The sequence below is a fragment of the Aegilops tauschii genome, chromosome 4 (assembly GCF_002575655.3).
Source record: "Aegilops tauschii subsp. strangulata cultivar AL8/78 chromosome 4, Aet v6.0, whole genome shotgun sequence".
Taxonomy (NCBI): Eukaryota; Viridiplantae; Streptophyta; class Magnoliopsida; order Poales; family Poaceae; genus Aegilops; species Aegilops tauschii.
Window position 1 is genome coordinate 345,230,944 of NC_053038.3, and position 24,515 is coordinate 345,255,458.

Genomic DNA, 24,515 nt, shown 5'->3' on the forward strand with positions numbered 1-24,515 from the left:
TATTGCCTCTAGGGCATATTTCCCTCAGTTTTCCTTCTGTGGGGCACCGTCTTAGAAGATCTCCCCTTTTGTGCTCCCTGTAGGTTGGACGTGCGCGGGATCACGGTTGGCTGGCAGGCAACCGGTGATGCGAGTGGTTGGCGTTGCGACCTATGTGGCGACTATAAGGTTGGCGTGCGAAGCTGGGTTGCGGCTTGTCCTTCTGATGTCGACGGTCCGGTGCGCCAACGTGTGTGCCTATGCTGGCTTCTGGCTGTGACAAAGAAGTCGAAACTACGTGCGATGTCTCTGCGGCAACGATGACTCCATCAGGGCAGTTTTCAGCACACGGTACTCTCCGGATGATGTGCTGGACTAGATCGGTGCGAGGCTTGCAACTTTCTGCTATGTAGCTCTTCAGCAAAATTGAAGTTGCCTTGTCCTCGACGCTTCGGTCGACTGTTTGGCTTTTGTTTGTGGTCAGGTCGGCTGCGTGTGCCCCTTGTGGGGACTGTGTATGGTTTTTCGCTTGGTTTTCCTCTAATTAACCGGACAAATCTCTTCTCCTTAATCAATGAAAATTGCAAATCTTTTGCCTCGTTTAAAAAAAAAGATACACATGTTGCATATGAGACATTTCTGAAACTAGGCCATATGTGTGGAACAAGATCATGGAGAATTGATTTTTTTTGCACTAGAAAATATGTGTACCGTGAACACAAAGTCCCAAGTCAGATTAATAATCTAAAAAATGCATTTAAAAGAAAATTATTGTGAGAACATCTTTACGTTGTATGTTACTAAAAACAACTTCAAGATTCAAGAACAATACACGAATTTCTTGTGATTGTGAGCAAATAGAATTGTTTATCGTGTTCAATTTAATTCAACTTCAAACTTACATTTTCCTTTTGAAAATAAACATAAAATATTTTGTTGAAGGGGCTGCGTCTAGTTTTAGGCTACTCAAATAGTTTTGACTAATGTTTTATTAGTTTAACTAATAAAAGGATTTTCAACATACCTCCTTCATGGAATGAGATATTGGAAAACAAATCCAAGAACAATATATGAGCCAACATCAAGACATGAGGGGGGGGGGTGGGTGGGTGCTTAGATGGTCGGCAACTAATATATAAACAAAAATTAAATTAGCCCAAGGATATATGGGTGATGACAAAGAGGAGCAAGAATAGTATGTGAACAAAACGGGAAACTAGCACATGATGCAGGGACGAGGAAGGGCAGCAAATAAAGATTGACGGTCGAAGGAAAGGCCAATGGTGATTACAACGGCAATAATGTTGATGAAAAACAAATGCGTAATTAATAGGGATCGACTAGGGTTAGGCATGGGACTAATCGAGAAGCAACCACACCCTCAACTTACATAGACAAGAACTCCGACCTCGCAAGAGTGATGTCGGATGGGAGGGAGGAACGACCACATCCGGTGCTAGCCATGAAAAGAGTAGAGCGATGGCTTGGCGCCACGGTGCTAGGCGGGCTAAGCTTAGTAGAAATACCGGCGCGAGGAAGAAGAAGGTGACAAGATCGTTTTTCTTTCCTTTAGATTGGATCTATGGGCACCTTGAATATTTATAGACAAACTATGTGACGGCTAGGGTTTAATTACAAGTATAAACAACAAAGTAATTTTTTTTTGCGAGATGTGTAACAAGATCCGTTTTGACATAGCGAATCTTGTTATTTCAGGGTACTATGCCGTGAGAGACACGAAGATATCGATGCAAAAAATAAATAAATAAATAGAGGAGGCACGAAGATATACGGTTTCCCAAATCACCCCGTAATAATCGCTCTTCTAGAATCACTCCGTAATGATCTCTCTTCAATTATTGTTGAAGTTTGTCGTACCCCCGTAGTGGGCTCTTTGAATCAGATCCGACTCGGTACGAAAGTACCCACGAGCTTTGGGGAGTCCGAACCGGGGCCCGCCGCAACAGAGACAGAGACAGGAACGGGTCAGGCGGCGTCGGGAAAGGAAAACAAAGAACGAGTCGCGCACACCCGTCCGCAGTCGCCATCTCCGAAGCGAAAAAAAAAGAAGAAAACCGAGCGAGTCACGCCGAAGCCGCCCGGCGCGCCCGCGAAACACCTGGTAGTGGCGGCTCGCGCCCCGCGGGTCCCTTTCCGTCAGCTACCCCTGGCCCCACCGAGTAAACCCGGGGCTGGCCCACACGCAGCACCACGTCAGCGTCATCACCCCTCCTGTCCTGTCCCCCGCGCGCTCTCTCTCTCCTCTCTCTCCCCGTTTCGGATCCGGCGAGAGACCAGTCCAGCCCAGCCCAGAGCCAAGCCCAAGCCCGCACGCCGATGGCGACCGACGCCGACGAGGCCCCGCTGCTCGCCGACGAGCCCCTGCGCCCGGGATCCTGCAGCCGGGAGCTCGAGCTGCGGGAGTTCCGCGACCGCTACGTCTTCCGCTCGCTCGACGGCGGCGGCGCCTTCGCTGTCGCCCGCGCCGACGGCTCCCTCCACCCCCTCTCCCCAGGTCACGCCCGCCCTAGACCGTCGGCAGCTTTCCAGCGGCGCATTTCCAGCGGGCTCACTCCTGGATTTGGTTGGTGTCGCGTGTTCGGCTCGTGAGTGGGTGTTTTGCTTACGTGTTCGTTTGCTCGCGTGCAGAGGAAGCCGCTGCCGGGAGCGACTGTAAGGTCTCCAAGATATACGGAGTGGCCGGTATGATCAGGTTGCTCGCCGGTGAGTCAAACTGTCAACATTTGCCCGCGCCGAAACAATTAAAAAAACTACCCCCAGAACTGAACCCTTCTCTGAAATGTGTTCAGAAAGCTCGTTTCGTTCATATATTACTAGTAGCTAAACTACAATTTTTTCGATTTTTTGTTCCAAACTTTGAGCAACCCGGCCAGCTATCTCATCAAAGCTCCAACGGGCAGAAACAGGTGGAAGGAATCAATTCTAAAGTTTGCTTGAAACGGGCCCGGCATGTCTAAACTTTGCTTTCAATAAAGGAGAAACACTCAAACCTAAAGAAAGATTCGTGTTTAGCTTCTGTTGAGGAGAGACTCGAACCTATGCAAACAAGATCAAAATAATGACAACTTATGCAGCTCTAGGACTAACACTCTCCATTATAAATTAAAGTAAATGACGGGCTAACCAGAAAGAAGAGAAACATGCTAGAAAAATCACAGAAAAAAGGAAAAGCAACCAACCATAAATCTCTGTTATCATTAAATTTCACTACAGTGTGATTTCACATATTGGATGCTTGGACCATCTGGCATAGTATCTGTACCTCTGCATATTGAAAAGCTTCCCTGGAAAGACATGTTGAAAATGTACCGCCCTCTCAAAAGCAAACATACTAAAAAGCTTGCTGCACCAGTTAGAGATCAAATTTAAACTCTGCTTTCAAGTTTTCAATATAAGAAAGACTCAAACCTAAAGAAAGGTTCGTGTTTAGCTTTCGTTAAGGAGAGACTCAAACCTACACAAACAAGATCAAAGAAGATGACAATGTATGCACACTAGGACTAATGTTCCTGAACATGTAGATCAACCTACCGAAATATATTGGGAGTAATATTTTAGAAAACATGGTCATGAAACTCATGCCCTGGAGTTGGTGTTGTAATCGCTGTTCACATCGTCGTCTATCATATGAATTATACATAGCCATCGAACATCTGTTATGTGTTACATGTACTCCAAGATCGAAATCCGTGCCTCACAGAAGGAACCGATTGACAGTCTATATTGCTTGTATGATTGTATCTTGTATATATCACAACTAATGAAAAATATGCTAGATTTCTCAGAAAAAAATGGCACTCCCATAATTTACTGACATTTGCTATGATTGAATGAAACCTTCTTAAAGTATGTAGCTATTTAAACTCAACCGATAAGAAGTATCTTTGATCACCTATTCTGATAAAAACTAAAAGTACATAAAGGTCATCTAGAAAAAAAGATATTAGCTAGAAAATCACACAAAAGCCAAAACATCCAATGGTTGATCTATTTCATTGTTGAAAGTAAATTCTCTGTTCTAATATAATATCGCGCATAAATGGTGCCAATTCCCAATTTTAACTTTAACTCCACATAATGATGTAATACAGTGTTTTAACAGTATAATGATACATCCCCATGTGAGTTAAAAGAAAGATGATGAAAGTTTTTTCACGCTCAAGCAATTGGTGGGCACTGCTATTTCGAGTAAAAGCATAAATCTGCGGTTGATTTAGAGTTTTCATTAGTTTCATTTATATGAGGTTTTCGTATCCAGCATTCCGTGAGAAGTTTTTGTAAAACCAATTTTATTGAATCACTTGGATCAGCTAAATGAGATGTCAAAGAATGCAAAAACTTTCTTCAAAGTATAGTCGGTGATTCTATCATGGAGAGACCATTTCCTTTGTATCCAGTTGTTGTGTCCCACTTGTTCTGTTTCAGCTATTATCTCACATGTTGGTCTTCTGATGGCCACTTGCATGCTCTGTTTCTTTTGTTTTTGCTGAACTTGAACTCCTGTAATTGATAGTTCATAGTAATGGAACTGGGAAGGTTTCCCATTCTCGCTCAAATTTTCTTATGAACGAAGTACATGTAGCTTTATGATATTCTAGTCTTTAATCTTTTTAGTTTGCTTCTTAGACATGAATTTGATCTAAAATTGCTTGTGAAGCCAATGTTCTCTCTGTAACTTGAATGATCGCATCACGCCCATTTGTATCCAGAGCTGGCATCAAGCAAACATTGTGTCTCAGATTTGTCTAGATACATCCGTTTCTGGACAAATCTAAGACAACTAATTTGGGACGGAGGTAATATTTACCTGCTTATACTTTGTTGTTCTTTGTCTGCCTCTGTACTAGTATTGATGAACAGAAGCATGTTCAGGCAGTCTACAAATGCTAAAGTTGCTGCAGCATGTAACTTACAATTGTTACATTAAAGAAAGCTGCATCAAGATGCACAGTGTTTTGGACACAAACTTCCATTTTTGGCTACATATAATTCAGCAGATACTGTTTTCAAAACTAGAAATTGATCACACACCGATTATGTGCTGTGCTTTGTGAAGCTGCATTTGCAGCTAGATTTCTTCTATAATTTATTGACTTGAATTGGGTTTGTATGTCCCCATGCGCTGCATAGTCTGAGTGCCGTATTTGCCAGAAAGGATAAACTCTTGGGGTACAGTGATGACTGAAATAGCCAGGGCGAACAAAAAACGAAAACCCCCAAATACAGGTCTTTACAATGCAAGCTCTCTACTTTGTGCTGTAAAGTTAGCTGAGTTGCGCATGAATCTCAGGTTTTCAGCAATTCATAAGTGTTGCTGCTTGGGTTAATTGAACTTATGTCACTACTAGGTAAATCCTGGAAATATGTTTTGATTGGCCGTCACCAGTTAAACATAATGTTTTTATATTTTGTTGCCCTGTTTTTCTAGATTTTCTTGTGTCTTTCTGTATGTTTCCACCTTAGCACTGCTAGTTTGTTTTTCAAGAACATTTCTGGAAATCAGGTTTTTATGCCGGAGCGGCTGTTCCACATTTCAAAACTTTGTTCTTATCAGGAAGCTACGTACTTGTCATCACTTCTCGCAAGGATGCTGGCTCTTATGGGGCTTCCACAGTTTACCATGCAAATTCGATGAAATTCTTGTGCTGCAACGAGGCTATAAAGCATTTAACTTCAGAGGAAGTATGGAATAAATGAATATTTGATGCAATTTGACTCACATTGTTTGATCATAACCGGAACATGATTACCTTTACATGATATTTTTGTCTTGTGAGAGTGCATTTTAACTTGTTTATACATCTGCCTGCAGAAACGAGATGAGGCATACTTCATGTCTCTCTTGAGAATTGCAGAAACTACTTGCGGACTTTATTATTCGTACGACAGGGATTTGACATTAAAGTAAGTATTCTGTCATGTGTGTCTCTGGAAAAAGGCAGCTGAAAATGTTTATTATGTAGTTTCATGCATCGCAGAATTATGATAAATTTTTTGATCTGTTCTTTTCTCTATAATATATGAGCTCTCGTTATTTGTAGCTTGCAGAGGGCATCAAAGCTGGCTGCGGGGAGGGTACATAAGCCGCTATGGAAGCAGGTTAATATTGGTTTATTATTTGCATTTTAATATTCAACTGTCTTATTATACTTGAGTTGTTACATACTCATCAACACAATGAATTTGATATGTCCCAGCCACATGAGAAACAGGTTTTCTAAGTCGACCAGGTTGCACACCATGAAGACTAAAGTTGCATAGAAATCTGCATGTAACTTTAGGTGTAGAAGGGTGCAACTACCCACTGAAGATGAGGCAAATTTTTAATGTAGAAGTAGACTTAGATTTTTTTTTACAGATAGCAAAACTATAAAAATAACAATATAACATATTTTAGAACCCAAATATAGCTGGTGAGCATATTGCATATTGCCTGTAGTATTTGGATCTTTTGGCTACTGTCTTTGTTCTTTTTAGTTTTGTTATTAATCTTCATTTATGCTTAATTTCAAAATACAATTTCAGTGCAAGCACATCCTAACCAGTATACATGCACATGCAACTGTAAATTAATATAAAAAGAGCAAAACCTTAAAAATACCCCTGTAACAGTTTAAACGCCTGTGCTTCACAATTGAGACTGTAAAGACTAAAGTCATAGTATCTCTCTCTATATACTCTATTCTTCTGTCATTGTGAGCTGGCACATCCTCACCAGACATTCTTGGTTGAGATCGGTGTATTTCTGATGATTCACATCCACACTACGAGTTCCTAATACTTGGCATTCTGAAGTGATCAACAAGAGAATCAAACTTGCTATAAAACCATAAAGCTGTACAAGCCTTTATTATGTTACAACCCTGCCTGATTTAGTCTTTCCTTATAAAGAATCAGGCAACTTACCAAAAGGGTTCTTTCAGGGTCACTGCTCTTCAAGTAGTTAACTTTATTTTTCAGGCTGATCCCCGGTTTGTTTGGAACAGGAATTTGTTAGAGGAGCTTATTGAAACTAAGGTAATCCTATTTGAAGAGAATACGAACGTTTTTCTGATTTTCCTTTTCAGATTACTTACCTATTTTTATACGTTGTTGCAGCTTGATGAGTTCATTACCCCACTGATCCAAGGAAATATCCTAAAATTTCAACAAATTCCATGAAAATATAATACAGTAGTAACTATATCTGCACTTGTTACTGTTTACTGTGTACTTGCCTTCTGGCCACTGGCTTCTCCTTCCATTGTGCAAATATGCAACGCTGTCCCCATCATTTGTAATTTCAGCATTGGAGGAAATATGCTTCAGGAGTTGGTCCATCCTTGACTATTTTACGTTTTCAGACAGAGCAATTTACCTTGAAGGATAGACTAGTCAGAATAACTTTATTCTCTCGGAGATGCAACAGGCGTTTAGGTTGTACATTTTTTCCCTAACATTTCAATTGGATATTAGCAACTGGGACTAACTTCTCATTGTCATCCACCCATTCATTGCAGGGACAAGAATGTGGAGAAGGGGTGCAAATCTTGAAGGTGCCACCGCCAATTTTGTCGAGACAGAACAGCTGGTTGAGTATGAAGGTTTAACGTCCTCATTTATACAGGTGATTTCATGATATAATGAGATAAGCTTCTTTGCTGGATGATCATGACATATTCAAAGGAAACGTGATATTAATCCTATAAATGCGATGTTATGTGACGACATTTAGATTAATATTTTGCAACTCCCTTGTTAGGTTCGGGGCTCTATTCCACTTCTCTGGGAGCAGATAGTGGATTTAAGCTACAAACCACGACCCAGCATTATTGAACATGAAGAAATGGTAGGAACATATTGACATCAACGTGTATATCTAATGGCCACTCTCACTGAATACAACCTGCTGACTTCTCTCAAACTATTATCGCTCACAGACGAAGGTTGTTGAACGCCACTTTCACGATCTTTCACAAAGATATGGAGATACAATGGTTATTGATCTGACCGATAAAGTAAGTTTTTGAATTCATATTGGAAGTGTGAGTTGTTTTGTGATTAAATCAATTCATGATATGCTGATTTATTTCAGTCTTTACATTTTAAGCTACAATATGGAAGGACTTGTGTAGAATCAAGCACAGAGCGAGCAGTCCATGTGTAAAAAAATGTGAACTGCTCATGTTATTATACCCAGTTCTTTGCTTGCCCCAGTTCTAGCCTGTTTTAGTAAATTGAAGACTGAAACAGAAAAAACAAAATTGTCTGTAGCTACGTCTTGACCTCTTGAAAATATCAAACTTTCAGTCAGATAATCAGATTATTCTTTCAGGCCGTACAGCAGAGACAGATGACAGTTTGTCCGACCTTTTTTTTATTGCAGCAAGGTGATGAAGGAAATTTAAGCAATGCATTTGCTGCTGAAATGCAGAACTTTCCTGATATCAGGTGCTTTATGAGCTTATGTTTCCTGAAAATGCTTAGCTATTCTATCGATTTTTATTTGCAAAGCTGCAAGTAGTGAAGTAGTACTTACTATATCCTAGGGATTATGTGTCACATAACATTCATTTGTTCTATGCTAATAACGTTGTCCTTTTCTAACAGGTATGTGCACTTTGATTTCCATCATATTTGTGGCGGAGGGAACTTTGATAACTTGCAAGTTCTCTATGATGAAATTGAGGAAGCTATTCAGAAACAAGGGTAATTTCTAAATAACGAATATTCCACTCTTTATTTTTCCTAATAATACCACTTTAGTATCCATTTCAACCACTCAAGTTTAACTGTGGCAAGTAATTTGCTCTTGATTCGTTTCTGGGCCAGCGGAGTAGATATTTCCTTATGAACTCTAAAGGAGAGATATTGTTGGACCAAAGTGGCGTCGTTAGGTCCAACTGCATAGATTGCCTGGACCGCACAAATGTGACACAGGTCTGTTCACCTTATTTATCAGATCCAGTTTGATAAACATTGTTTTTATTCAAAATTGTTAACTTATTTGCATTAGGTTTTCATTGAAATACAAAGTTAACAGTTTGTAACCGTACGCACACTTACCTAACTGAGTAGGTGGATTTGCAACCTTGTGCTCCTAGCACTGTACCCCTGCAAAACTTTTCGCTCTAGTTAAGTTGAGTGTCTAGATCATTGTGCCACCATTACAGTTGTATAACAGACAGTTCTCGGTTGCAAAGATCAAAGAGCAGCCTAATTTCTTGTAATTATTTACATATTAGTTAGACATTACTCCCTCCGTTCCACAATGTAGTGCATATAGATTTAAAAAAAAGTTAAACCTCGCAAATTTTGACCATGTGGACGAAAACATTTACATCTAGAATGCCAATCATATATCATTAGATTCATCATAAGATGTAGTTTCATATTTTATATATTTGGTATTATAGATATAAATAGGTTTATCTATAAACTTGGTCAAAGTTTGCACAGTTTGACTTTTCAAAAAAATCTATATGCACTACATTATGGAACGGAGGGAGTAATATAAGGGATTAACTAGAAGATGTACATTGCTGTGGGATGTGTAGCACAAAATTCTTATGAATACAATCTTTGTGGGAGTCGAGAAGCTCGTAAGCAACGATATCTTCAAGGGGGCAGCTGGGTTGGAGCATGCAGATGACATGGACTCATGTGAATGCACTTAGTGGGTATTCACTTTATAGGATATATGAATGGGTATGTCCCATTGGCATTCCCCTGGACACCAGCTCTGACTCTGATCATCTTGAGATGCAAAGATTCACTTCCACAATCGTTTCTTCATGGAGGCTTTGTCCTTGTCGCCTGGAACATCTAGAAGCAACGAAATGCTACGATCTTTGACAATGTTAGCCCTCGTAACCTAACCTCTTGGTCTGGGTTTGGCAATTTTGCTCTCAGGCTTCACGCAGCCCTGTATTTCCAAAAGGGCAAAAAACACATTTTGAAGTTTAAAACCTTTTTTTCCCACAGATATATTTGCAAAATCTTATTGAGAAATGCATTAGTTTTTAAGCTGCATAGAAAAGACAAATTTGTGGATCCATAAAAGCAAATAGTAACTCTATTTTTTAATCCACATATTTGTCTTTTTTGCGTACATCACAACTGAAAAGATATACTAATGAAAATTTATACTTACACACTACGCATCTATATATAGATGTAAAACAAATTTCGGTATTTTGAGGTTTTAAAATACTGTATTTGTTTTAAAGAAAGGGGATCCATGTAGCCATGGCTCTATTTCGTTTTTTTGCTTGTCTCTCCTCGTCAAGAAGGATCTCCTTCTCTTAGCTTTCTTAATGAGTGAGGAGCTTGCAGCTTCTCTCTGAGCCTGGATTAGCTCCCTTGTTTAAGTTCTGTAGCCCCTTCCTCTCATCTGTGTTTGTACAGCCCCCTCAGTATTGTTAATATCTCTTTAATTAAATATTTTTTAATAGTAAATAAAAGTTATTGCCGGAGCCTCCCCTACAGGTTTCCATCAAAAAACCATAATATAGTTCTGGCTTGGTTCAGCCTTAGTGTAGGATCGAAAGTATGTCTAGAGGGGGGTGATTAGACTACTTGATCAAATAAAAATCTAGCCTTTTCCCAATTTTAGTTCTTGGCAGATTTTAGCAATTTAGCACAAGTCAAGCAATCAACCTACACATGCAATTCTAAGAGTATAGCAGCGAAATGTAAAACAATTGCATATGAAGGTAAAGGGAGGAGTTTGAGGGAGCAAACGCAATGTTGACACGGAGATTTTTTATCCGTGGTTCCGATAGGTGGTGCCATCGTACATCCACGTTGATGGAGACTTCAACCCACGAAGGGTAACGGTTGCGCGAGTCCACGGAGGGCTCCACTCACGAAGGGTCCACGAAGAAGCAACCTTGTCTATCCCATCATGGCCGTCGCCCACGAAGGACTTGCCTCACTAGGGTAGATCTTCACGAAGTAGGCGATCTCCTTGTCCTTACAAACTCCTTGGTTCAACTTCACAATTTTGTCGGAGGCTTCCAAGTGACACCTAGCCAATCTAGGAGACATCACTCTCCAAGAAGTAACAAATGGTGTGTTGATGATGAACTCCTTGCTCTTGTGCTTCAAATAATAGTCTCCCCAACACTCAACTCTCTCTCACAGGATTTGGATTTGGTGGAAAGAAGATTTGAGTGGAAAGCAACTTGGGGAAGGCTAGAGATCAAGATTTATGTGGTTGGAATGGAATATCTTGACCTCAACACAAGTGTAGGTGGTTCTCTCTCAGAAAATATGTGTTGGAAGTGTACGCATGTTCTGATGGCTCTCTTTACGAATGAAGAGTGGGTGGAGTGGTATATATAGCCTCCACACAAAATCTAACCGTTACACACAAATCACCAAACTCGGTGGGACCGATTCAAAGAACTCGGTCAGACCGATTTGATTCATAATGTGACAGTTAGGTGTTTCGGTGGGACCGACACGTCAACTCGATGGGACCGATATCATTAGGGTTAGGGCATAACGTAATCTCGGTGAGATCTATTACACAAACTCGGTGAGACCGATTTTGGTAATAGACTAACAGAGAGTTGGTCAGGCAAACTCGGTGGGACCGATTCGCTCATCTCGATTGGACCGAAACGTTACGAAAAGGAAACAGAGTATTTGCATTGCAATCTCGGTGGGACCGATCGCTCTTCTCGGTTTGACCGAAACTTTACGAAGGGAAACAGAGAGATTACAATCCCATCTCAGTGAGACCGAGATCTCTATCGGTGAGACCGAAAAGACTAGGGTTTCTGGCAGTGGCTATGTCAACTGAACTCGGTGGCTCTGGATATGAAATTTCGGTGGGGCCGAGTTATACTTTTTGGTTTGGGACATATGTGGATGTGAGAAAGTAGTGGAGGGTTTTGGAGCATATCACTAAGCATTTTGAGTAAGAACCTCATTAAGCAATACCTCATCCCTTTTTAATAGTATTGGCTTTTCCTATAGACTCAATGTGATCTTGGATCACTAAAATAGAAAATGTAGAGTCTTGTGCTTTGAGCTTGAGTCAATCTTTTGTCCTTGGCATTGTGAAGGGTCCACTTTCTAATCCATGCCATGCCAATCATTGAGCTTTCCTGAAATATTCATCTTGGAATAGCATTAGCTCAATGAGCTATATGTTGTTAGGAATTACCAAAACCACCCAGGGATAGTTGCACTTTCAATCTTCCTCTTTTTGGTAATTGATGACAACATATAGATCAAAGCTTCGACAATGATAAATAAGATTGAAAAACATCGTCGCTTTGAGAAGTATGTGATAAGCAAGAGCTCCCCCTAAATTTGTGCATTATTTAAATTTGCTTTTGAATGCAAATGCACAATCGATTAGGATCATGGTTACTCTTCCATGTCACATACATCTTGGTAGAGCGCTCAAAATGATAGAGATTAAAACACATGCACTCATCACTAAGCAAAGTGAATGATCATAAGAGGATATAAAGATAATATCATCCAACAAGCATTAAAGGTAGCATATGATCAAACACATGATCAAATAAATATCTCACAAGGACACAAAGTAGTATCTCACACAAGCACACAATAAAGTTTCAACCAAAATAGCAAGAGAGAATAAAAAGGCAACACTCTCTCTCGAAGCCTATGATCTATACATTTTTCTCCCCCTTTGGCAACAAGTTACCAAAAAGTTAAAAAATGCATAGTGCTAAACGACTCTCAGGCTTGATCTTCGGAAGGTGGTGTTGAGAGAACTCCAAGGACGAAGGCTTCAGATGAGGTAGCTGGAGCTAGTGGAGTAGCTGCTGGAGGTGGAACTGGAGCTGTAGCTGCTGGTGCTGATGTTGTAGCTCTAGTGTCTGTCACTAGCACTGCAGCAGATCTCTGTCCTCTGGGCACTCTGGCAAAAACATCTATGGTAGACTTGCCCTTCTTCTCCTCAGCTTACTCCTGAAGTTGCTCAACTGCAGTTTGAATCTCTGTTACCTTGACATCAAGGTCATAGAATTTTGTCTCAATAATCCTCTCCAAGCTCTCCTGGTTCTTGGTCAGGGTGGTCAAGCCCTTCTCAATCCTCAGAGTGGATTGGATCAGATATCCAAGCTGGTCTTGCTTGCTCTTCAAAAATACCTGAGATGCCTCCTCTACTGTTGGCATCTTTGCAGCCTTCTCTGCCTTAGCCTTCTCTCTCTTTTCCTGTGCTTGAGCTGAAGATGGTTCATTCTCATTCATCATAACTGTGTTATTTTCAAATTCAGGATAGATGGGCAGGTGCTCCTTATCCAAAATTTACTTGCCTTTGCCCATCTTTGAGTTGATGAGCTCCTGAATTTGTGGGGCATACCCACAGCTTCTCTTCTGGTCAGCAGCAGTCCTCTTGATTGTCTCTACAATCAGGCTCATGACTTTGAACTTCTGTGGGACATCAAATATATGCAGCGAGTTGATTGCATGTCCTCAGATCATCTTGTGATCACCTGACTTGGGTAGCAGTGTGTGCCTTAAGATCCAGTTGATAGTTGGCAGACCAGACAACAAGTAGTGAACAGATCCAAACTTATGTGTATCTAAAGCAGCATCTGGGATCTTTTTGTACATGTTGGCCATTGAGTTGTGGTCTTTCTTCTTCTCTGCATAGATATCCAAGTCATCCTCATGTTCCTCATGAGCATTGATAAGCTTGGCCCATTCCTCAACTGTAGACTGGTACCTAGTACCCTCAGACATCTACACTATCCTTCCATCTGGATAGAAGTGGGCAGTGGAGTAGAACTGCATGATGAGCTCATCATTCCACTTGGTGAGCTTCTGGGCAACAAAAGTGTCAACTCCGCATGCCTTGAAGCTATCAAGCACTCCAGGGAAGTGATCCTCATTCTCCTTGATGAACTCCCAGTCATGTCACACACAATGGGCTTCTTATCAAGCATAATTGTCTCATAGAAGTCCTGCTGTTCCTTAGTGTGAAACCTATAGTCCACAACAGTCCTTCTCCTGATAGCATATGGATCAGACTGTCTCCATAGTCTCAATCCTGCATCCTTCCTGATTTTCATGTTCTCTGCAACTGGGTGTGCATCAGTGTGGTCAGGGATCTTGGGTTTCAGCTTCCTCAATACAACAGAGTCATCTTCCTCTTCTTCAGCAGCTTCAGGCACTGGGGCCTTGTTCTTCTCTTCAGCAGGGATGTTCCTAGTGCTCCTCTTAGGTTTGGGCTTTGGAGCTGGAGCAGCAGCCTTGGGAGCAGGTTTGGGCTTAGATGGAGTAGCCCCTGATTTAATTGCATCCCCCATAAGCTTTTGTGCTTTGGGTGCTGGTGCAGCATCCTCTTCCTCTTCAGAATCTTTCCTCATTGAGGGCTTGCCAAGAACTCTGGCAGTAGTGGTTCTGGCCCTCTTCTTCTTATCTTCACCGGCTGCCTCTTCTTCAGACTCAATGGTGAACTTCATAGTTTCACCTGTAGCAACTTTTCTTGGCTTAGACATGGGCTGTCTTCTTGCTGGAGCCTTTGTTTTGAGACCAGGCTTTGTTGCAGCAGCTGTGCCATACTCTTTCTTCAGCACCTTTTTCTTTGAAGTGACTTCATCTTCAACTGCCACATAGTCTTCATCCTCAGAGTCAGAATTCCTCTTCTTCCTTGTCCTGGTAGCAGCCTTTGGCAGGTTGCTGGGAGTGCTCCTGCTGCCCTCATCATAACTGCTGGAGGGATCTGAGCCCTCACTCATCTCCACCTGCTGTTCATACTTGTTCTGGCTGTCACTCTGGTCAGACATATTTGCAAACTCTTTGACAGCAGACCTTGTGAATAGATTATAGATGAGGTAGAGAAGATGAGCATCACAAAGTACAGGAGTTTTGCCAAACAGATGACTTAAAAACTTAGTTTTAGTTCTTCACAGAAAGCATTTCGGAGCTACCGATTTATAAACTCGGTGATACCGAAGCAGCTTTTGGAACCTAAACTAGTGAACTCGGTCAGACCGAGTCACAGTTCGGTGGTACCGAGACTGCTAGGGTTTCAGAGAGAATCGAACTCGGTCACACTGATTTGCAATTTTCTGTCAGACCGAAAATGCATGTGCTCTGGCCTAAGCCAAATCGGTGAGACCGATTTCTACAACTCGGTCGGTCCGAGATGAATTCGGCGGAGACCTAACCCTAAATTTTCAAATCAAAGCTAATCTACGGGATGATTTCGCTGGACAGGATGATTTCAATCATGGCAAGAATCATGGCAAAGCAATGTGCTAGGAATCAGAGTTAAGGATTAGCACAAAGTTCAAGTTCGTACCCTAGTTCGGCGGCGAACTTGCTATGGCGGCAACGGCGGGGCAGATTGCCGTTGACGGCGGTGGAGACCAGCGGCGGGAGGTCGCTGGCGACGAGAGGACGACCCGGAGACCCGAAGAGGCAGAGCAGGTTATGCGCGGGCGAGGAGGTTCGGAAATTTTTCCAAAATTTGGCCCGTCGGTATATATAACCTGACACTGTCGGTGTGACCAAGTGGAACGACTCGGTGGCACCGAGATGCAAAACTGCAAGCAGTTACTGCAACTCGGTGTGACCGAAAGGTTCTAATCGATTGCACCGAGATTGAAAACCCTAGATCAACTTAGTAATCTCGGTAGGACTGAAAGGGATGAATCGGTTAGACCGAGATGCACAAAGAGGTTTTGGAGGTTTAAGTCTATGACGAATCGGGAACTCCGAGTGCTCCTCACACAGAGTGGTTCGAATCTGACTTGATCAAACTTTGTGATGTAGCATGAATAGAGTTTGAGACGAGGAAAACATAGATAGCTAGAGGGAGTTCTTAGGCATTCTTGTCCATCCATTTGGCAAAAGAGAAAAAGCCAAACAATCAAAACAACAAATGGATGTCCTCAAATGAGTAAAATATGCAACCAACATGCTCACACAATAAAATGGCAAATGAAATATGTGACAAAGCATGCACAATCACTCTAGCATCTATCAAGCAATTTGGCGATGACTAGGTCATCTATATATGAGTATATTGACTTAGGAGTCAAATGAGAACATTTGATCATAGGTCATACTCATCGTTTAAGCACGAGTGGGGTTACCACTTTTACATAAAGCATTGTTGTGTTCACACCATTAGAGTTGCTTTAGCTCAATTGATTAGAGTAAAGCTCCCCCTAGATGTGATATCCCCCTAAGAGGGATGAACTAACCTTGGGTTTTGTCGATGATGACTTCATGTATGTGTTGAAGATGTAGACGCTCGATGTTGATGTAGATCATTTGGAGCAATCCTTTGAAATGAGTTGCACTTTCAATACCTACACGGGTTAGTCCCACAAGGAACAAACAGGGATATCCATAGACATAGAGTGATGCATACACAAGATGATGTCCATGAAAGCATTAGGTTACCTTGTCCCTTGTCTTATCAACAAGAGGGTTTGTGACTCCTTAAACTAGTGCAAGATATGAAAGTTGTTTGCACTTGTTCTCGCCAAAATGATAAGAGTGAAGTATGTTGGCGGGGTCACCCTCAAGAACTTCCTAGTTCTTCTTCTTCGGGATCCACACCATCTTGATGGGAATCCTTGGAGTCGTAGTCGTACTTGATGAGGTAAAACTTGATGTAGTCTTGGGAACCCACTTAACCAAGGCCTTAGGTGCTTCTTCAAATGCATCAATTTCCTCTTGAACCTTGTCCTTGCCTTTTTGCTTGTGGTCTTGTGGTGGAAGGTCATCTTGAGCTTGTGTCCCTGTGAAGGAAGTAGGATCATACTTCTCTTGTTGAGGAACAAACTTCGTCTTGGGGTATTGATCTTCTTCCCACTCAACTCCATTGGCATTGAACTTGCGTTCAAAACCAACACCTTGATTCTTCCGGTGTCTTCCTTGCTTGCGTACGATTTCCTGAAATTGCTTACTTCCGGCAAGGCTCTTGTAAACACCTTTCTCTATAATTTCCTTCAATAAGCTATTCTCTTAGTCAAGTGTAACTTGGCTAAGAGAATCATTAGTGGATCAAGAGAACTACTAGAAGCAACAACATTGGATTTAGCATGATTGTTGTTACTACTAGATGAAGCATCTTTCTTGTTCTTGTTGCTAGATTTAACTTGTGGCATGTAAGTAGACAAGAGTAAACGCTTGGCAATGTAAGAAAAACTTTTCTTGTGAAGATCATCATTGATTGCCTTTAAAAACTCATGCTCTTGCTCAAGGTTGAGCTTTTCAAAGCGTAGCTTATCATGAGTCTTTAGTTCTTGATGATCTTCCAAGGTAGTTTCATGAACTAACTTAAGAGTGTTTAGTTCTTTAGTTAGACGCTCAATCTCCTTCTTATCATCATCATTCGTTTTATCTTGATTAGCATGATTAATTGACGTTTCATCATAGTTTTCATCACTAGAGTTGTCAACAAGTAAATCATCATCACCTAGCAAATCATCTTCATCACTATTGAAATCAACATACTCGGGATGTGTTACCTTTGGATCTTTGGCCATGAAGCATCTTCCAATTCCTTCATTTGGTGAGTCAAATATGTCGTAGGAGTTGGTTGACATAAGTGCTAGACCGGCAACACCTTCATCTTGAGTATATTCGGAGTCGGAGTGATAACTTCTTTCGGAGTAATTGTCGGAGTCGGAGCCGGATACACATTCACCAACATGAGCTTGATGTCTTCTTTTTGTGTAGCTCCTTGATGACTTTTCCTTCCTTTCCGAGTCCTTGCTTCTCCGAGAGGGTTTTCGTTCATAACGATCATCTCTACTCCTCCTTTCTCTTGGTGGTGATTCCTCTCTTCTACTTCTTCTTTTGGGAGAATCTTCTCTTCTTTTGTAGGGGGCCGTACACTCATTGGAGTAGTGTCCTGATCTTCCACAATTGTAGCAATTACGCTCACGACTAGAAGATCTTTTGTCATTGTAGGACCTTGACTTGGAACTTCTTTCCTTGCTTCTACTCTTGTAGAACTTGTTGAAGTTCTTCACCATTAGGCTCAATTCTTCATTGAAGGTTTGCTTCTCACTTGATGATGTGGGAGCATCACACGAGGCTTTGTAAGCACCACTTCACTTGTTGTGAATCTCTTCCTTATCCTTGAGTGACATCTCATGAGCAACAATTCTTCCAATGACTTTCGTTGGCTTGAGATCTTTGTAATTGGGCATCATTTGAATCAATGTGCACACAGTATCATATTTTCCATCCAAGGCTCTTAGGATTTTCTTGATGATGAATTTGTCGGTCATCTCTTCACTTCCTAAGCCGGCAATCTCATTTGTGATGAGAGCAAGCCTAGAGTACATTTCAGCGACACCTTCACCATCCTTCATTTTGAACTTGTCAAGTTGACTTTGAAGCACATCCAATTTGGATTCCTTGACGGAGTCGGTACCTTCGTGCATATCAATCAAAGTATCCCAAATTTTCTTTGCAGTCTCAAGACGGCTGATTTTGTTGAATTCTTCGGGGCACAGTCCGTTGAAGAGAATATCACAAGCTTGAGCATTGTATTGTAGCATCTTCAACTCTTCCGCGGTAGCTTCATGGTTTAGTTCTCTCCCATCAAAGAATTCACCTTGCAAGCCAATACACACAATAGCCCAAACGGCGGGGTTATGTCCAAGAATATGCATTTTCATCTTATGCTTCCAACTAGCAAAATTTGTACCATCAAAGTAAGGACCTCTACGGTGGTAATTTCCCTCGCTAGACGCCATACTCTCCTAGGTTGTGAAACAAAGGCTATGACCACCAAAAGCTATGGAAATCAAAGCAAATGGAGGCCAAAGCTCTGATACCACTTGTAGGATCGAAAGTATGTCTAGAGGGGGGGGGTGATTAGACTACTTGACCAAATAAAAATCTAGCTTTTTTCCAATTTTAGTTCTTGGCAGATTTTAGCAACTTAGCACAAGTCAAGCAATCAACCTACACATGCAATTCTAAGAGTATAGCAGCGGAATGTAAAACAATTGCATATGAAGGTAAAGGGAGGAGTTTGAGGGAGCAAACGCAATGTTGACACGGAGATTTTTTCCGTGGTTCCGATAGGTGATGCTATCGTACATCCACGTTGATGGAGACTTCAACCCACGAAGGGTAACGGTTGCGCGAGTCCACGGAGGGCTCCACTCACGAAGGGTCCACGAAGAAGCAACCTTGTCTATCCCATCATGGCCGTCGCCCACGAAGGACTTGCCTCACTAGGGTAGATCTTCACGAAGTAGGCGATCTCCTTGCCCTTACAAACTCCTTGGTTCAACTCCACAATCTTGTCGGAGGCTCCCAAGTGACACCTAGCCAATCTAGGAGACACCACTCTCGAAGAAGTAACAAATGGTGTGTTTATGATGAACTCCTTGCTCTTGTGCTTCAAATGATAGTCTCCCCAACACTCAACTCTCTCTCATAGGATTTGAATTTGGTGGAAAGAAGATTTGAGTGAAAAGCAACTTGGGGAAGGCTAGAGATCAAGATTTATGTGGTTGGAATGGAATATCTTGACCTCAACACAAGTGTAGGTGGTTCTCTCTCAAAAAATATGTGTTGGAAGTGTAGGCATGTTCTGATGGCTCTCTTTACGAATGAAGAGTGGGTGGAGAGGTATATATAGCCTCCACACAAAATCTAACCGTTACACACAAATCACCAAACTTGGTGGGACCGATTCAAAGAACTCGGTCAGACCGATTTGGTTCATAATGTGACCGTTAGGTGTTTCGGTGGGACCGATATCATTAGGGTTAGGGCATAACGTAATCTCGGTGAGACCGATTACACAAACTCGGTGAGACCGATTTTGGTAATAGACTAACAGAGAGTTGGTCAGGCAAACTCGGTGGGACCGATTCGCTCATCTCGGTTAGACCGAAACGTTACGAAAAGGAAACAGAGTATTTGCATTGCAATCTCGGTGGGACTGATCGCTCTTCTCGGTTTGACCGAAACGTTACGAAGGGAAACAGAGAGATTACAATCCCATCTCGGTGAGACCGAGATCCCTATCGGTGAGACCGAAAAGACTAGGGTTTCTGGCAGTGACTATGTCAACTGAACTCGGTGGCTCTGGATATGAAATTTCGGTGGGGCCGAGTTAGACTTTTTGGTTTGGGACATATGTGGATGTGAGAAAGTAGTGGAGGGTTTTGGAGCATATCACTAAGCATTTTGAGCAAGAACCTCATTAAGCAACACCTTATCCCTTCTTAATAGTATTGGCTTTTTCTATAGACTCAATGTGATCTTGGATCACTAAAATAGAAAATGTAGAGTCTTGTGCTTTGAACTTGAGCCAATCTTTTGTCCTTAGCATTTTGAAGGGTCCACTTTCTAATCCATGCCATGCCAATCATTGAGCTTTCCTAAAATATTCATCTTGGAATAGCATTAGCTCAATGAGCTATATGTTGTTAGGAATTACCAAAACCACACAGGGATAGTTGCACTTTCACTTAGTTCCTTGAAGCAACTATACTCCCTTGCGACTATATTGAGGTTGCAGCTGAATGAACAGTAACCTTGACTAAAATACAATAGGAAGGTCTAAATATTCATGTGATTGATATCACATTATTTTGATTGACAGACTTAATTTTTCGTGATTCAGACCTTGCTACTTTTAATTGTCTGATGAACACCTTGCTGAATCATTTCATATCGTCATGGTGAATTCTTTTTGAGTGCTGCTTTCCAGAGTTTCCTTGCAAGAAAATCTTTGGACTCACAGCTGCAGCGAATGGGGGCATTATCATCAGCTGAAAGTATCTCTCAATCTGATATCATTAACGATAAATTTAAAAAATGTAAGGTATGGTGATGTTTAGTATGGTGCTTTAGACAGTTTTACATGTATTGTATTCATGCTTAATACATGCAGTGTGGGTTGAGCATGGTGATGAGCTAAGCCTTGAATATGCTGGTTCTTATGCCTTAAAGGGAGACCTTGTGAGGTAATTTCTAGCATATCTTGCTACATCAATCTTTCCTGAATCAACTTTGTTATGTGCATATCGTCCAGTTCTTGACAACTCAAATAACACAGGTATGGAAGGCAGACATTGCCTGGATTGATTAAAGATGGCATGAGCGCTCTTTCCCGGTATTATTTGAACAATTTTCATGATGGAGTGCGACAAGTAAGTTGTCAACATATGGTCGTTTCTGATGTTCCACACGAACTATCTTGCATTCCCACCTAATATTTGCTATCATGAATAGATGTCCTACTTTTATCAGAAAATAATTGTTTTTAGGTATGTTTCTTTCAGTTAGCTTTTGATACAGTTTGTTCGTTGCTAGATTATAACTTGCCCCCACGCTTCATGCTAGATTATCACTTGTAACACCTGTTCTTTTTACTGGAGTTATATTTTACAAAGTTGTGCTAATCGTATGGTTCTTCTGAAACCAAAAATTTCAACTTTAGGATGCTCTAGATCTTATCAGTGGTTACTACACGGTCAGCAAAAGCAGTTCTTCTCCTTTTCAAATCATTGGATTTGAATCTGCACCAGTAAGCAGCCTTGTCCATCTTCTCTGTCTTAGTATGGTTCCTCTCATTTATAGATGGTTTTCGCAACTCTTCCTGTTCTTCAACCAACCATGCAGCATTAACCATGCAATCGATTCTGATATAAGTTTTACATTTGCTGGGAGAAAGTATCTTCCTGTGGCGTCGGCAATCATAGTTGGTGGGATCACTGTCACAACTTTCACTCTTAGTCAAGGTCTGCCTTGAACCCATCTTTGCTCCGATGGTTCCTGTTTAGCACCGTGTATTACTGATGATCTGGTCTTCCCGTCTGCAGTTGGACGGAGCGCACAACACCTCATCTCGTCCATCATCTTCGCTGGCTTGACAGCCGGAGTGGTAGCCTTGGTGAAAGCGAATGGGAAGCAGCTCTGCTCTAGACCCCGCTTATGTGGTCTGATCTAGTTTGCGGCCCCTTTTCTCTTGTCCAGTTCTCAGAGCTTTGTTGTTGGAATCTGAAGGGATATGAAGTGTTGATAGCAAGCTACGTGTCCGCTGTCAGCGTAGATAGATTAAACAAGGGAAAGGTTGGCTTGCTGGTCCGGTAAATCTGAAGTTAATTTTGTAACACCTGGTTAGATTGTCTGGTTTCCTGGTAAATAGTGGATTGTGCAGTCAGAGACACACCGTCTTGTAGTACTTACTGTAAACTAAGGTTAAACTGTAACACTGGATTCTACCGCACAGTTTCTGTATCTTAAACTTGTGAAATTGCTTGCACGGAATTTGAAATTACTGAATTTGACAGGCATACTCCAGAGTGAGAGGTTGGCTCTTGTATAATGCCAGCTTAACCCAGGACAGACAGCGGTAAGTTGTCCGGCTCGTTGGTGGCAACTGCATACCTGGGTCCTGAACACCTCCGCCTGGGGCGTGGTCTTTCAGAAGGCCCCGTGCATATGCTGTATCCTTGGAGCAAGATCGATTCTCTTGAGGCCGTTTTGCCTGCACATGTTTTTCTCTTTTCTTTTCCAATTAGCACATGCGTTCTATCTATGTTTGTGGCTTCCGTGGGTAGTTTCAGCTAGATCGTTCTGAACTCCCAGATGCCCATAGCCAGAACATATATAGTTCGAAAAAGGAAGAAAAAAAATGACAGGCGTATGCTGCCCAAAAATAAGCGCTCCCAAGATATTGGTGGCACGCCACAGTTCAAGGTGGCCAACCAAACGTTGGTGGCCAGAAAGAAAAAGACCGCCTCTGTGTTTGCTCTCTTTGCTGGCTGCTATCCACATTGGGATCTCGAATTCACCTTGGATTTCGTAGCGTAGAACAAGGCTCCGTTCGTCCGTCAAGCATCCTCTGTCGCAGGTGAATTGGCTCTAAATGTCTCCGTCTGTTCTGCTGGATTCCGGCTACCAGATAAGGCGGCAAGGAATGTTGAGATTCCTTTGATCTCCTCTCAATTGTCTGTTCTGCTGGCTAAACATGAAGTTTCCAACGCAGGATGATCTAATAGCTGTGAGTTCTTGGTGGCATCGATCACACTGAGAAGGATTCAAAGGGAAAAACGCAATTGAAATAAAGTTTCACCACACGAAACCTAAGCGAGAAGCCGATGGCAAGCACCGATGATCCGAAGAACGAGCCGTCGTCCTCTTGGTCCATTTTTAATTGGAACAATAAAGTGGGTAAGGTTAAGGGGGTCTCTTGCATCCAATTCCAAGGATACAAACAAACAAATACCCCCCCCCCCCCCCCCCCCCCCCTTTTTTCTGACAACAATGTGAACTACTATCTGCTACCAGAGCCGGAGGTCGAGCAACCGAGAATGAGAAGCACCCAAGAGATCCTCACAAAATATAAATTCAACGGGGTATTATATTTCTTCACCTTTGAATTTTGCATGTACCCCTATATTGCTTGTCTCTTGCTGATTTAGCTAGTAGCTGTAAATTGCGCTCCAGGATGCTGCCACGGCAGCGGCGCACGCAAAGGATAAGCTCATGGAGCGGCAGGAGAAACTCGCGGTAAAACGATTTGGTTCCTTCTGTTGTTCAATCGACGCCAAGAGAGTAAGGTAAATCTGATATCCTGTTTCTTGGATGCCAGAAAATGGTCGAAGAATCCGCAGAGTTTGAGAGCGAGGCGGAAAACTTTGCCACCCTCGGTCAGCAGATCAGGAAATCCCTGGAGACCAAGAGATGGTGGTGGCCATCGTGATTCATAAACCAATCATCTGGTCTTCGAGCGTGTGATGTAGTGTCAAAAACGCCTTATATATTATGAAACGGAGGGAGTAATACCAATGCGTTTAGCATGCCTGGCTGCTGCACTGGTCTGCGCGTGTTAAATGAAACGAGAGCAAGACGTTGCCTTTTAGCAACAAGTGGGAATGATTGTGGACGGATACATGTATCTACTCTCTACTACTTAGTTTTAATTCCATGATCGCGATGGCTGACGACCGTGCGATTAACTTCTCACCCGCCAGCGCCATACATGTACTATTCCTTTTAGACGTTTTTTATTATTAGTATAGTGTTAAAAAACGTCTTACATTATTGGATGCAGGAAGTAGCTCTTATCGTGGACGGATAAATGGTACGAGGAGGCATATTTTGCTTGCGGGCTGAATGGTGCTAAGAGAAGACACGGGTGGCGTGTGCCAGCCATTGGTTGGAGGCTTCTCCGGTTGGACCGTCTATTGATGAGGTTAGGCTGCTTGCTAGTTCCCTTTTCCACTTGCCATGTCGCCTCTCCAGTTCCTAAACTAGTATGACCCCGTGATCTCTGTGGTCTGAGAATGGACCGTCCTATAAATAGAGACAGGAGCCTCTAGTGTAGCATCAACTAACTATCCGGTAGTTGTACTGCACGTAGCATAGAGTTAGCTGATGGTGCGTGGGTGATATGGTTGAGTGGTGGCACGAGGACCTCGTGGCCTCCTGCCGGCCACACCCGCAGCCGCGGTTCCCAGCAATTTCCTTTTATTAGCCCGTGTGTTTAGTGGGAGGACTTTCCAGGTCCTTATCGGACAAAGTGGTTAACCAACGCAAAGCAGCCC

General features: G+C 42.1%; 2 protein-coding genes across 24 annotated transcripts; both read left to right on the forward strand.

Annotated features, from left to right (window-relative positions):
• Positions 1 to 2,187: 2,187 nt before the first annotated feature.
• Positions 2,188 to 22,259, forward strand: LOC109778721 (phosphoinositide phosphatase SAC8). Of its 23 annotated transcripts, none has more exons than XR_012182104.1 (21): positions 2,188 to 2,494; positions 2,629 to 2,703; positions 4,710 to 4,796; positions 5,555 to 5,682; positions 5,813 to 5,904; positions 6,042 to 6,099; positions 6,961 to 7,017; positions 7,099 to 7,132; positions 7,336 to 7,416; positions 7,500 to 7,606; positions 7,742 to 7,828; positions 7,920 to 7,997; positions 8,315 to 8,430; positions 8,590 to 8,688; positions 8,820 to 8,919; positions 20,672 to 20,785; positions 20,855 to 20,927; positions 21,020 to 21,113; positions 21,404 to 21,490; positions 21,638 to 21,704; positions 21,786 to 22,259. XR_012182104.1 is itself a non-coding variant. In XM_020337291.4 (21 exons), exons 1-21 carry the CDS (start codon positions 2,317 to 2,319, stop codon positions 21,911 to 21,913), a joined length of 1,935 nt encoding a protein of 644 aa, XP_020192880.1. In that variant the 5' UTR covers positions 2,188 to 2,316; the 3' UTR covers positions 21,914 to 22,259. The 23 variants fall into 23 exon arrangements, 17 of the variants coding, with proteins under 17 accessions (XP_020192880.1, XP_073352811.1, XP_073352808.1 ...); XR_012182105.1 differs by having other exon boundaries at positions 8,366 to 8,430; XM_020337291.4 differs by having other exon boundaries at positions 20,672 to 20,780.
• A 774-nt stretch (positions 22,260 to 23,033) lies between these two features.
• On the forward strand, positions 23,034 to 23,807 carry LOC109778696 (uncharacterized; the record flags this gene model as incomplete). Its single annotated transcript, XM_020337255.3, has 4 exons — positions 23,034 to 23,139; positions 23,257 to 23,324; positions 23,416 to 23,478; positions 23,561 to 23,807. Coding segments are annotated over 4 exons (348 nt in total), but the record flags the coding sequence as incomplete, so codon positions are not given.
• Positions 23,808 to 24,515: the final 708 nt, after the last annotated feature.

Bases quoted from the DNA above. Each gene is read 5' to 3' on its own strand.
- LOC109778721 (XM_020337289.4), top strand. From the start codon at position 2,317: ATGGCGACCGACGCCGACGAGGCCCCGCTGCTCGCCGACGAGCCCCTG. The intron at 7,998-8,314 runs GTAAGTTTTTGA...TTATTCTTTCAG, and splicing joins TTATTGATCTGACCGATAAA to GCCGTACAGCAGAGACAGAT. The intron at 8,689-8,819 runs GTAATTTCTAAA...CCAGCGGAGTAG, and splicing joins GAAGCTATTCAGAAACAAGG to ATATTTCCTTATGAACTCTA.